At 38.6% G+C, this 14,575-nt stretch overlaps 1 protein-coding gene across 2 annotated transcripts in view; it reads left to right on the forward strand.

The window, feature by feature from the left end:
- Positions 1–435: 435 nt before the first annotated feature.
- Positions 436–14,575, forward strand: part of parga (poly (ADP-ribose) glycohydrolase a) — a 33,999-nt gene continuing 19,859 nt past the window's right edge. The window contains exons 1-9 of one of the 2 annotated variants that reach the window (XM_034682374.1): positions 436–596; positions 2,122–2,187; positions 2,395–3,051; positions 3,200–3,332; positions 3,886–4,008; positions 4,139–4,219; positions 4,977–5,051; positions 12,972–13,064; positions 14,153–14,307. In XM_034682374.1, coding sequence (XP_034538265.1) covers positions 2,159–2,187; positions 2,395–3,051; positions 3,200–3,332; positions 3,886–4,008; positions 4,139–4,219; positions 4,977–5,051; positions 12,972–13,064; positions 14,153–14,307 — 1,346 coding nt within the window. In that variant the 5' untranslated portion in view covers positions 436–596; positions 2,122–2,158. The remainder of the gene's footprint in view (positions 597–2,121; positions 2,188–2,394; positions 3,052–3,199; positions 3,333–3,885; positions 4,009–4,138; positions 4,220–4,976; positions 5,052–12,971; positions 13,065–14,152; positions 14,308–14,575) is intronic. The other variant, XM_034682375.1, reaches the window with a different exon arrangement.

A 14,575-nucleotide genomic window follows, 5' to 3' on the forward strand; every position in this document is an offset into this window, starting at 1 on the left:
TTATTATTATTATTACTATTATTATTGTTATTACTGTTGTTATTATTATTATTATTGTTATTGTTATTATTATTATTATTATTATTATTATTGTTATTGTTATTATTATAATTATTATTAATATTATTATTATTATCATTATTATTATTATATATTATTTTAAAAAATGTGTGGACAATATTGGAGAGAAATAGGCCTTTTGGATACACAGAAAAAGTCTTAAATCTTTGAGTTCTGCTCTCGAAAAATGGGAGCAAAAACAGAAATATTGCGTTTATATTTTTGTTCAGTGTATTTAATATTTGACTATTAAGGGTTTCACGACAGTAAACCCCTTTCTGTTACAGTTGCTAGGATACCACCTCATGATCCCGCCCCTTTTTTTGAGAGACGTGTTTCTATTGGTCCTTGACTTCCTGCCGTCAATGTGTGGCAGCTTGGCAGCTGGCTGCAACAACGAAGTGAAAGTGAACCAATAACTGGACGATCACAACTGGAGTGATATGTACTTTATATAGGATAATTAGATGTCCTCAAAAACTGATGAATCATTCTGAAATGCTTCTTAATCTGATGTCTTAAACAAAGCGGGACATGTAAGTAGTATTTATTTGTCTTAAAGGAGACAGCTTGAGGTTGAAATGGGACTGTCTACCAGAATCGGAGCTAGCTAATATTAGCTAACGTTTACATTTGTAGCCAATCATAGCTAAGTTAGCTCAGGATGATGACTTGTGTTTTTGTCCTGTCTGCATAAAACCCCTCTGAAATAATATCCTGACCTCGGGTTATTGCTTCAGCAAGTGATTTCCCTTTGAAAGTAATATCGAAAGTACAATATTAGTCAGATTGTTGTTTTAGTTAGCTCATTGTAGCTTTCTGGGACCTGTCGACAGCAGCATGTTTATTAGATTTACTGATGTGAAGAAGGCTGTTCCTTTAAAATGACAGTCAGGGACCTAAAGTGGTTCTCATTTAAAGCTGAGACTACAACCCACCCCGACGAGCTGCCTAACTTTAGCAGTCGTCTACGTGGACCAGACAAAGTCCAGAAAAATAACTTTAGTATCTGATCCTACCAAAGGTCTTGGTGTAGCTTTACATCAAGACCACACCGTGGAAGTTCAGAGGTCCATGGCCTGATGTCAAGTCATGTGATCCCAGAAGTTGGACAGTTAGCTTTGTCAGATTCAGATTCAGATTCAGTTTCAGTTTCAATTTCAGAGAACTGTATTAATGCCAGAGGGCAATTTGGTTTGCAGTGTACCAACACTAACAAACAGACAAACAACACTCAACAGTCAGCATGTCAGTGACAACAGCAGTGCAAGATGGGGGTTGTCATGAAGAGTAAAATAATGTTAAAATAGACTAAAATAACTATTTTTAAAAAACAGTAGCCAGGAATAAATACTAAAAAACTAAAAAAAAACACCTTATGAATACACAACTTCACAATTTCACAAGAACAATCTATAACAAATTGTTAAAAACTGCTATCAGCATTCAGAAGTCTGATGGCAGAAGGAATAAAAGAATAATACACCTTGCAAGACTAAAGCTAACATTAGATTAGTTGTTTTGGTATTATTGCAATGATAAAATACACTTCTTTGTCTAGTCATACTTTCTGTTTATACTGGAAGTATGTCTACAGTATTGAGAACAGAAACACTCTGCAGGCCAAAGTCTCAAGTATTTAGTGGGACCTCTCCCTACACAAGTCATGAGCTGTGTGTATTAAACCAGGTTTAAACATGACAGACAATGTCAGCAGTGTAAAAGTATCACTCTGTCTCTGAAAATAATCACTGCATGCAGTTTGTATGACATGTTCCAGTAACATTGGATACATGGGAGGGACTTAAAAGTAGGAACAACTAGCAACAGTTTAAATACATCTTGTCTCAGCACATTTGTTGAACAGAGAGAAGTGTCAACACTTGCAAAATTTTAAACACTATTGGAAACAGCCCTGATTTTCTGCCCATCTGCAATTTTTATTGATTGTTTGAGCTACATCTGGTTGTTTTGAACTCATATGAAGCTTGTTAACAACACACTGCATAATCCGTCCAAAATTCTGTTTGTTTTAACATGTGAATGTTTTTCTTTTTCAAGCAGTTATTACTGATTCATCTTATCATATCCGTCAAAGATGGATGAAGAGATGGAGTCTCAAAGAAGGTAATGCATCATGTTCATGTGTACCTGTGCCTCATGATTTCTTCTGAGGGAATTTCTTAATTTAGGAGGATGCACACAGAATATACTATACTGTAAATAAGGGTGCCAAGTGTACATAAGGAAAAGGAAAGATGCATCAATGTGGTCATAATTGTGCTGTCTAGATTCAACCATGTAACCTGGCCTTTTCATCCATTTTTCTCTTAGCCTCAGTGACACAGCTGAAGACAATCCACCACATGTGAACAATGATGCTCCAAAAGAAGACTCATCATCGGATGCAAAAGATGAACTCTGTTGTGCAACAGAAAAGTGTGACACCACAAAAGACTGTGTGTCAACTGAAAACACACAAGATGATGTAGCATCACAGAACTTGATGGACTGTGGACCTGGATGTGACGTGGATGAATCTGAAGCTAGTACACACTGTTCCAACGTACAGAAATCCAATAGGCCCAGTTCACCTGGTCCTCCCCCTGTTGAAACGACCTTTGTCACTTCCAACTCTCCAAACCCCAAATTAACCCTCTGTCTTAGCATTAGTCCCAGACAGGGTGTCAATACACCCAATGACGTGGAGATGTTAAGTCCAGACAGCCCTGTCAGTAAAACCGTGCTCACAAACAACGCTGCCGACAAGGATCATGATGGCAGTGCTTGTGAGGAGGACTCTAGTTTTGCAAAGGCTCAGGTAAAGGAATCTCAGCAGTCTGTCAAAGACTCTGACTCTGGATGTTCGGCCAAAGAAAGAGTCGTTGTGGTTGCCATGGGAACTCAGGATGCAGAGGTGGCAGAGTGCAGTGCCTCCTCTGATATGAGCCAGGACTTCACTGGAAGCCAGTCAAGAGGAGTTTTGGAAAGGTAATCCTAAACATTTTCATTCTCTGCACCATGTTTTGTCTCTTGTGATGGGTGAATCCTCTTACCTGATGTGCATTTTCCCCATTATGCTGATACATCATCCAGTAAATCAAAGTCTGTTAATCTGTTTTTCTTGTTTTCTTTACAGCGTCTCATTCGCGTTGCGTAACATGGACAAAGCGTGGCTGGGGACGCCTATAGATGAGCTGAACCGAATGCCCCAGTGTGCCCCCCCTCTGACTCACCTGAAAGCTGCGCATAACCACACGGTCACAGTCAGGGTGAGTCAACAGCTTCTTGATATGTGCGTGGTGAGAAACAAGCAGAGTGACTGGGCATCATGCGATGTGTGTCTACACTTTGTTTTAGTGAGAAAGAACAAGAAAGGAAAACATTGGGAGAGAGAATGTCAAGAAGCTTGTTTGGATACAGAGAATGAAGAAAAGGGATGTAGTTCTCTGTGATCCCTTCAGGGCCTGTTGTCAGTAAAGCTCCTATCAAACTGTGTTTTCCACTTGTAGTCTCACAGGAGCTCTGTCAGTGCTGCTGTGGAAATACAACTGACCACTGCGACCCAAGTTAGACAACAAGAATCCTGATTTTCTTAATTACTGTTTTTACAACATCAAATCTTTACTCTAAAGCCAAATTTCAAATGTTAAGTCAGCCAGAAAAGGAACATATCAATTTTGAGTAAACAAGTGTCAAACTTATATTCCCAGGATTCACTTTAAAGATGTGACATTAGACATCTACCTTTTTAAGAAGTTATAAACCTGGAAGTGATTAATGTCTCAATATGACTCTTTCCTGCCTCTTTGTTTCCTGTTACAGACAGATCTCCTCAGAGAGGGAGAGCCCCCTGTCCCCTACCCCACCAAGTTCCAAAATGCCTGGGATGATGTTTCCGTCAAGATGCCCTGCTCTGACAAGAATCTCTTTCCTATGGATTCTGAGGTATCGTGGTTTGCATTCCAGCTTTGCATGCTTTTTTAAAACAAGCAAATGTTCTGCTTAAGTGCTGCACTACAAGAACATTTTAGTAAAATAATTACTTCATATATGTTTTATGTTTCATGTCATGCAGGATGGAGGTCGTGTCCAAAGTCGCTGGGAGCTGATCCAGACTTCCCTGCGTAGAGGGTTCAAGAGTTGTCTGGATGTGAAGGTAAGACAAGAAGACTGAGTTAGGCTGAACAAACTGAGACTTCAATTAGATGTATTGATCTTTAAATGCAGCTGACATGTGGAAGAGCTTGCATTGTTGATTTGAAATGATTTTTATTAGAAAACACCAAAACTACTTATTGTCCTTCTCTCCCTTCTGTTTATGTTTGCTAGCAACTACACTGTGCATTTAATCCACTTTCTAGACTTAATTCACTCTGGTTATTTTACACAGCTCAAACCTCTGGCCTCTTCTTTTCACTTTGTTTTCTTGTGTTTTAGTTAAGTTGGACACATGCTAAGTTTGTGACTAAGTGCTCACAGATTGAGAAATGGGGAAAATAAAACTGCCTTTTGAATGTAAATATTTCTAGTTGGTCGTTTTGTATCATCATTTGAAATATTTTTTTTCCCCATCTGCTCTAAGATGTGAGACTGTTGAGCTCATTGAAGATACAAGTTGAAAACAGGAATGAAATCAGGATTATGGACAGCTCAAGAAACCTTTTCAAACAGAGCTTTTAGTGTTATTGTTATTATGTTACGCCTACTGAGTCTTTTCAAGTATTCAAAACCTATTCCATGTAAGACCACAAGATGGCAGAGTTTGCAACAATAATACTTCAGCTTCATATGTCTTGTATTGGCGCGATGCTTGTGGTCTAAACATATATTTGTGTTTCACCTGCCTTTAAGCTGCTGGAACTATATCATTTCTTTGTGATCATTGATACACTTCTTATTACTCTCCTCTTCAGGATGCAATTCTGCGATACAACGTAGCCCATGCAAAGAAATGGGACTTCACTGCCCTGAATCTTCTGTGCACAGAGGTAAGCTGTCCAAAACACCAACTGTTGACTCATTTTTGTACGAATGATAGATCAGGAATATTTACAGCTTCCTAAAACCTCTGTTCTGTAATGTCCTAACATGTTCCAGAAACACAGTCACAAGTCTGTTTTCATTTTTGCTCATTAACTGGCTATCTGCAATTAAGGAGAACTGACATGACAGTAAACACCTCATCAGTGTCATAGAGCCAGTGGTCTGTTTCACACCTCTGACAGCCTCTGTGAACTTTCCCAGGTAAACACTGGCAGTGTTTGTTAAACTCACCACCATTAATTATGTCTTTGAAATGCACCTTAATGAAGAATGAGCTAAATCTGTTATTCAACATGAGTTGTTATTGCAAAGGGAGACTGCTTTTCTCTGTTTGGCTGCCAGTCCATCAGTGTGTATGGTCCCCTCCCAGTACCTGGGAGTCCCTGAGGACTAAACAGGCATCATACAGTTAGGACAGATGAGCAGCGAGCATGGCGGCAGCAGCTGGTGCAGGTGAACCAGGGGAATGTGTTTTCTTTTTTTTCTCTCTGTCTTCCTTCTCTTTTTCTTCTAACTCTTCTTATCCTCAGTTCAGACATTGAAGGTCTTTAATTACAGAGAATTAAAGACCTAAGAGATAAACTTCTTCCCATGTGGTATTAATCTTTACCTGTCTTTTATTGCACAGATTCCATCCTGAAATCTTGTAGATAGTATGTAGTATTAAATCTTGATTCATTATAAAGACAGAAAATTGTTTTTTAATTGAGTTTGAAGATGTAATCATCTATAAAAAGAGAACCGTTCGGACGTAAAACAACATCCGTTTGATTTAAAAACCCCGCCCCAAACTTTTGCAGAAGCTGCAAAAGAATGCATACATATCCAAAAATGACAAATAAAAATGAGCCTGAACACAATTTTATATTCATACATGTCGAAATGCATGCACAAGCTTATAGACATTGCACCACAATATGATAAAGAATAGATAATAAATAGCACTGACAGGTACTCAGTTAGTAGGGTAAGACAATTGCTTTCAAAGAAAATGTTTCAAAGTCTCTGAAGAAAAGAGGGTAAAGGTTTCCTCCGTCTTCAGAATTTGTCTGAGTCATGATTGAGGTCATGAGTCAGTTTCTCCAGAGGGAGAAGAGCTGCGATCTGTGATATCCACAGCTGCAGAGCAGACAATCACAGCAAGATGCACTTTTACTGACAAACATGAAAGAACTACTGACAGATGTTTGACGTTTTTATCCAAAATAACCCTAACAGTGTGGTTCAACCAGTAAAAAGAAAATGACTTTGAGAACTGGTAATCTCCTGAATCACAGAATGAACCTCTTTAGGAAACATGAATATATGGGTGTGAGCACATGACCGTAGCAAATGGGATAATGTATGTATGTGCGTCTTGCATTGAAAACAAAGGTTTTAACAGCTGGAGAACATTTTATAGGGGTGATCAAGGGTGAAAAAAGTTCTGTGGAATAATTTAAAATTCAATTCCAGCTTTATTTAGTTGCCTACATTTAAAAAATGAAGCTGATTGTGAACTCCTTTTCTGTTTCATGTCTTTGTGGGAGCCATCCTGAATAAGATCATTATCTTAATGGAGCTTTTACATTTGCGTAAAAAACATTTTAGATTTGTTACAATTGACTTTTTCAAATTGATGCTCATTCATTCTCGTCATTGATTACTCAGCTAAATTCAGACCACACTACAAAAACGTCTCTTTTTCCTCGGTCACTGAAATAATTTTGCAGAGTAAAGTAGAAAGCTCAGTAGATCAATAGCTGCCTGAGCCTTTTATAGCTTTATCCAATTTAATTAAAAGCTCCTATTAAATCCGCAGTGGATGCTAAGTGAAGCCAGCTAGACACTTGTTCTTTGCTGCTGAGGAATGGAGCGATGGTGGGCGGGGCTCAAAGAAAGAAAGAAAGAAAGACAAGTCAAGGTTTGATAAAAGTTAGGAGTATTTGAAAAAGACATGTAGGATTTTTAAAAAGAACACTGGTAGAGATAAAAATACCTTCTGTTGTAAACGCTCAAGGTCATTCATGTTTCTATGAGTTGATGGATGCAGGAGGAGTTTTCAGTTAAACACGTTGCACAGGGATGATTAACAGCTGCTACTCCACAGCAGACAGAGATTCACCTTTCACACAGACTGATGTGATGTCAAATCATATAGTACGAGCTGTTACAGCATTCTTTCAGCACACTTACTTTTTCTTTCATCCATTTCAATCATTTCTTCTGCTTCTACCTTTTTACTTAATCAATACTCCTCTTCTGCTATAGTTTGTGGCAAGTTTGAATTTGAGCTGCAGCACTCCTCAGCCAAAACCACCTAATTAAATCTGGAGCAACGTTTGTGCAGCACCGGGGTAATTGTCAAGAGGTACGCTGCCCCTGGGCCGGTGATTGACACTCCGCTCCACGTGTAATAGCCACAGGAGGGGAAAAGAGAGTTATCCAAATTAGGGCTTGTCTGTAAATTGTCTTCTCCCCTGCTAAATGAAACTGTCACAGTGTCACCATCTGATGAATGTCTGAGGGCCGAGCAGGAAAGCAGTCCAGGAGTAAGTACCGCTGGTGTTCCAATAGTACATTTAGCAGCAAGGCAACAAGACACCACAGCCCTCTCTGATTTGGGCTTATGCACACATTTTGTTTCTTTTTCTCCCCTGTTGCCTTTTTGTAAAGTTTCTATTCACTTTTTAAAGAAAAAACATCCAAACATTGATGGGTACAAATGACAGAACAATAGATAGGTAAAATAAACATGTACAATGATAGAGGCAGCACAGACTAAATAAAAGCATCCTCTCTGCAGTTTGAATAAAATCAATATTTCAAAACTTTGACAACTCAGCAGCAGTCCTAGAAAAAGTATTCATAAAAAAGAGGGAAAACCCAACATATTTAATATGTTAACGCTCTTGTGAGGAGTTTGTATCTTGTTATGAAACAGACAGTTATTAATATTGATGCCTCTATATGGCATTTTAATGCAAATGAACCCATCAGAGAGAAAACTAATGGTTTTTAAAAATACATTTTATAAGCTCCTCAGCCTTCCTTTGGGGTAGGCGTCAGGCAACACGCTGCAGAAACAGCCGTTTGATTTTTTACATCTCCACACCAAAGAATCTTTGAGTTACATGTTGGACATTAAAGATAAGCTGATACAATTTATTTATTTTTTTATATTTATTTATTTCAGAACACACATGTACAGGACAAGATCAGCTAAGAGGTGATTCGTCTTGTTTTGTCCTCAGGGAGTTTCAAAATTGACACTAAGTTCCTCCCAGGAGCTTTTAGTAAATGAGAAAGGACTATTAATCTTTAACCAGTTAACTTCACCAAATTTAACTGTACTAACAAATAATTTCCTCAAGTATCATTTCTGGACCATATTTCCATCCATTACTATCATTATTCAAAAGTCCATTTATTTAAGGAAAATAAAACATTCCTGATAAGATTCAAATATGATTCTCTGAAGTTAGGGAGGTTAGCTATCATTAGCTTAAAAGACCCATTCTCTGTCATCAGCGTTACTTAAAGTTCAAACTCTGCTTTTCCATTTACAGAGAATCTCTTACAGTGATTTTAAAAACATTTGACTTATAGAAAAACTTTGCAGATCTATTTCTTTTGGAGAGGAACATGACAATTGACAACACTAACTCTCGCACACTGTCTGACTTGTAAAACTGTATTTTCATTAGAAATGTTCTGGACTGAGACCTTAATCAGGCAAACAGTTTGTTAGAAAAGAGGGTGTGGCTTTAACTTAGCATTGTCATAGCAGGTCTGAGTCAAGTGAATTAAATAGAAACTAACAAACCGTAGCTTCCTGACTGAGAGTAAATAAGATAAGACAAGATAATCCTTTATTTGTCCCACAACGGGGAAATTTAATGTCTCACAGCAGCAGAGTAGACCGTGCAAAACAGTATAAAGTAAACAAGAGCATATAGAATAGCAATTATTAAAAGTTATTAGCAATTGAAATGAAAGAAGTAAAATAAGCATATCTTACGATCGATATACACAACTAAATAAATAGATTTACAAATATTTACAAAACCAAGAATACAGTTATAATGTGCACAGACTTGTAACATAGGTTAAAAACAGCATACAGAACTAAGAAGATGGGTAGAAAAAAGTATTGCACATGTAAGAAGAGAGGGATGAGTGATTTTTGCACATTAATAAATAGACGGGGGGAAACATCAGGAAACACAAAGCAAAAGGAGTGATCCACAATGAACTGTAAAGATATATTCAAGTTTAAGGGATATTGAAGGTTCTAAATAATAATCAAAGACAGAAATGTGATGATTGATCATGCACCGGAAGTTTTAAATCAATGATATAATTTTGTCCACCCTGTGAATAAAGAGCCCCACAAGCCCCCCCTCCCCAAAACAAAAACTTCTTTTGATTAAAAATATTATGTCAGGTAGAAAATAAACACATTAAAGTACATTTAGGACCTTGTTCAAGATAAAAACATGAAATCCAGGTGTGGGTGGGTCGAGCTCCCAGAGAGTGAAAATATTTTGTAAAGAACAGAGTGGATGGAAAACCCGAGTGTAATCGATCATTAGCCTGTGTGGCATTAAATCCGGTTTGTCCAGCTGAAGCCCGGTCCGTCTCCAGTATTTATGTGAAAGGTGTAGTTAATTGTGGGTTTGTAACAGTTGTGGCCAGCTGCTGTAGCCGTGGAAAAAGCTAGAGGATCATCTTTCTGCCCTCTTCCTGCCGCATCACCAACCACCATCTATTAGTCCCACAGGAGCGCTTTATGATGTCTGCCAGCTCATTACTTCTGACAGCATTTAGTCAGACCTGCTCTGCAGCCATATAAACGCCCTCCCCAGCCAAATCACCCACCAAAGACTTCCTGTTGGAAATCACCCTGCCACTCTCTCCTCCATTGGTCATTTGCATTTGCTCCAGAAGGTCCATTTAATCAGCACCAGCTCCTCTGCTTACCTTGATAGAGTAAGGCGAGTGATTGATGGTGGTGACATTCGGAGCCAATACACTCATAAGTGATTGCGTTGTAAATCTGGGTCTATGATGGAATAACTGGGTGTTTATTTTGGAGGGAATTGCAGATGGATGCTGAGGTAAGCTACAGGCTGAAGTATGGATGCCTTGGCCGTGTCAGGCTTGCTCACAGATTGATGGTGAATTCTTCTGAAACAGGCTCCGTGTAGTGAGTAGATCTGCTGAGATTCTATTTCTTCCTTTACTGCTGAAGTGTTGGGATTATTGATACCTGAGGAGTGGGAGTTCACCCTAAAAACAACAATAAACTTCCATCCGCCTTCACTGACACTGAGTTTTCTTGTTGGAAATGAGAGCTCAGAGCATCTTCACTCAGATATTGGTTACCTGTATGAGGTCGTGACCTCAGGCTGCCTGTCAAACAGTTAATAAACCTTCAAGACTTTTCATTAGATAGTCAGCTGTTCTTTGTAGCTTTCAGGGCTTTTCTGTCATTAAAAAAAGAAATAGTCTGTTGAGCTTTCACACATGTTATTTGTCCTGGTGAAGGGTCTAGATCAGGGGTGTCCAAAGTACGGCCCGGGGGCCAATTGCGGCCCAAGGTCCATTTATTTATGGCCCCAAGCTTCCATCTTAAATTGTGTTATTTATAGCAAAGAAATGAATCACAGTTTCTTTCTACAAACAAAACTAAAGTCAATCCAGAAACGTCTCAAAAAGCTTCATATGGACTACCTGTCTAAAACCAAAGCTCTGGGAATTCTGCAAGATGGCAATAAAGAAGAAACACAAGGACTCTTAAAGTTGACAAGTTTTCAAATTCATGTTTTTATCATGATGTGAAAATGTTCTTGATGAACACTAAAACTTCAGAAGACACAAAAGAGGACACAAGACAAGATCAAATTATAAAATTGTGCAGAAAAGGCACAATTTGGTGCATCAAAAATGTTCAGAACTCAGGAAAGTAATTAGATAGTTCTTAAAATGTTGTCTGCTGGTCAGAAAGGTCTTAAAAAAAACATGAAAAAGAAGTGTGATGAAATCTAGATCGTGATCCTGCCATAGGAAAATAATGATACTAAATATTAAATAAATATTTCATGTATAACTTTTAGGATTCCTAAGTCTCAGTAGGAGCCACTGGCCCTGAGGTATTCTGACAACATCATATGTGGCCCTCTTTGAAAAAAGTTTGGACACCCCTGGTCTAGATGGTCCAGAACTTTAGTGTGATACATGAACTGTGATGCTGAGTAGACCATGCAGTGCGTGGGATCTTCCTCTGATCAAAAACGGTGAAACAGAGTTCATGTAGGTGGAGATATTCTGTCTCAGTCTTGTTAGATTTAAGAAGAATGTTTCTACAATGACAGATTTTTACCTTCTATGTAGAAATGTGTACAATTTTCAAACTTAGATTATTTTCTAAACTTTGTCTTGTATATTTGATGTGATTATTTTTTTCAGTGGTGAAGATAAATGAATATACAGTTGTGCTCATAAGTTTACATACCCTGGTAGATTTTGTGATTTTTTTGGCCATTTTTCAGAAAATATGAATGATAAGGAAAAAACTTGTTTTACACTCATGGTTAGTGGTTGGGTGAAGCCGTTTATTGTTAAACAACTGTGTTTACTCTTTTTATATCATAAAGACAACAGAAACTACCAAAGAAATCATAAATTCTGCCAGAGTATGTAAACTTATTTGCACAACTGTAACCTGTCCTCTTTATTAAAATTTTTAACAATGAAAACAAAATGTGCAATCTGTCTTAAAAAAACAAATTAAATGGAAAACAATACAGAAATACAAGCTACCGCACTCACTCAGCGGCCAGACGATCAGCTCAAATATAGAGCTGTTTGAAAGTGTGTGAGGATGCAATATAAACTAAGGGACTAATAGAAGTTTCAGTTCTAAACATTGTGTTTCACGTGAGGTAAGGCACCCAAGAAAAAACTCCCTAAAACCATTCTACACATTGTGATCTTTTCCTTACATGATGCAGGGTCTCTGGAAAAAAAATCTCTGGATGTCAATTTATTGATCCACTGCTTTGACAGGGAGGAGGGCTGTCTCAGATATTTTTTAATGTTATTATTCTGACTTTGATAAACTGTGTGTTTACTTTAAACGAATAAAACCTGACTTTATAAACATGAGAAATGAACTGTTTCGATATAATATGCGTGTTCTTGTTGAATTTATCTTGTACTTGTGAAGGAGTATTAAGGCCATGTTATAGAGGAAAAAAGAGATTTCAAGGGTAAAGTCATGAATTTATGAGACTGAAGCTGTAAATTTACAAGAAAGCATAGATGAGGGAACAAATAGTAACTCTGAGTATCTTGTGAAGCTGTACTTAAATACCGGTTTCTTTAATAACTGAATACTCAGCCTGTCATAAGAACCAGGGCGACTTGTCTATTGTGCAGGAAACTGAGAGTGTTATCAATAAGAGTCTGTACGCAAGTCTGCAACCGCTGTTTGTCCTCAGCTGTTGAGTTTAACTTCACAAGATGATCCATATTCCTCATTTTAGTGCAGGCAGCTGGCTGCTCTTCTGATGTCACCCTGTATGTTGTTTTACATATAGCTGTTAAATACGACTTCTCTCTCACAAAGTAACACGGTTATTCTGGTAAGATTGTGACTTTGTTCTCATTGATTTACAACTTCTGTCCTCTTACAACTTGGTTCTTGAAATCAATTTTTTCCCTATTCTTAATGCGGTGATGATACAAACATAATACACTTTACGTACTAGTTGGAAACAATGAAACAATAAGTCATTCCAGGTTTGATCTGTGAGTCAGCTCTGCAGTGATATCTCATTAAACACTTCTTCTGCCTCTGTCTCTGTTTTTCTCCTCTCCAGTGTATGGAGCCTTGCGATGTGCAACGCCTGTTAGAGGTTGAACTACCCGATATGGTTACCCTGGCGCTCAGTGCTCCTCGCCTCTGCACAATGGTAAGTAAAGTGTGAAGTGCCCAGTGTGTTTAGATGGGTTATTGTGAGCTGTAAGTATGGATGTAAGTGATTGCAGACTGCAGGGTTAGATGGCTGGTGTTTTACAAGATCAGCTCCTAGGTCGCATCTGCTAGATAATGAATTCCCTCTTTTGATCCATATCAGGAGCTGCTTCATTAGAAAAGAGAGATGAGAGAGGAGAGGTCTATCTCATGTCATGTCCAGTCATCCATCTGATGCGCTGTGCTTATGGAATTCTAAATTCTGTCTATCATTGGTATTTTACCCCAACCTGTCCTCCTATAATACACAATATATAGGGATTGATAAACCCCTCATTACATCTGAGGCCTCCTCTTTTATACCCAGCTAATGGAGCTGATCCATGTCACATATATTTTAAATGTCAGCCCCATTTGTCTTCATTTAAGCTCTCTGACATCAATTATATCAATGCAAGAATTCCAAGATTTGTATCTCTGCAATTCAGTTATCCTTTTTCAGAGTCCACACTTTAATTTGATAACTCAGCTACCTCTCTGGGCAGGATGGGAAAATCCCTCTAGTTGTTACAGGAGATGGAAACCAGGGGCAGAACATGAAGCACGCTCAGGGTTAACTAAAGGAGGGGATTTCTGCTACACGTTCACCTCAGTATCATTTTCTAGCACCTGGATAATGAAGCTTTCTGACTCATGCCCTGTTTTGCAGTATTAAGCGTCAAGGCTGGTGTTTACGTGTGTGTTATTAGTGCTGGTATTGATCTGCTAACAGGGCAGCCTTGGGAGGCTCTTTAGCCCTAATCAGTGAAGATGGATGGTCCCTGTTTGTGTGTGACTGAGCAAACCTGGGGGAGAGCAAGAAAACCAGGACCTTAATTACTACCACCCATTTTCCTAATGGAACCCTCCTTGTCTCCTCTGCTTGCTAGATTGCTAAACTAATTATCTCCCCTTATTTGCCCTCAGATGCCCGGCACAGCACTGTCATACCCTTCTGTGTCTCCTCTGCATCTCTCTTTGTCCGTACATTTCTCATTCTCATTTCTCTCTGCTGATTTTTCCCTGTTTGGATTGTTCTCTCTCTAGCCAATCCCCCTGCTGAAGTCAAGGATGAACCACTCCCTGACTCTGTCTCAGGAGCAAATAGCCTGTCTTCTGGCCAATGCCTTCTTCTGCACATTCCCCCGACGCAACTCCCGAAAGTCAGAGTACTGCAATTACCCTGAGATCAACTTCAACAGGTAAAGACACAAAACCCAGAGCAGAAAACTGTGAGATACAAAACAATGATCAGTATCTCTTTCAGGTAATCGACAGAGGAGAAGTCTTTGTGTTTTGAAACACCAGTCCCTTTGTAAGCTGTAACCTTATGAGGGAGCGATCTTAGATGTAGATATTGATCTGGAGTTTGCCTCACTGATCTGTCTGCTTCATGAAGAAGCTTTGCCAGGCTGCTTGATGGGAGCATGATTGGACTTATTGGCATCATTTTGCTTTTTTATCTACTCC

Source organism: Notolabrus celidotus, chromosome 4 (genome assembly GCF_009762535.1).
Source record: "Notolabrus celidotus isolate fNotCel1 chromosome 4, fNotCel1.pri, whole genome shotgun sequence".
In the NCBI taxonomy this organism is placed as follows: Eukaryota; Metazoa; Chordata; class Actinopteri; order Labriformes; family Labridae; genus Notolabrus; species Notolabrus celidotus.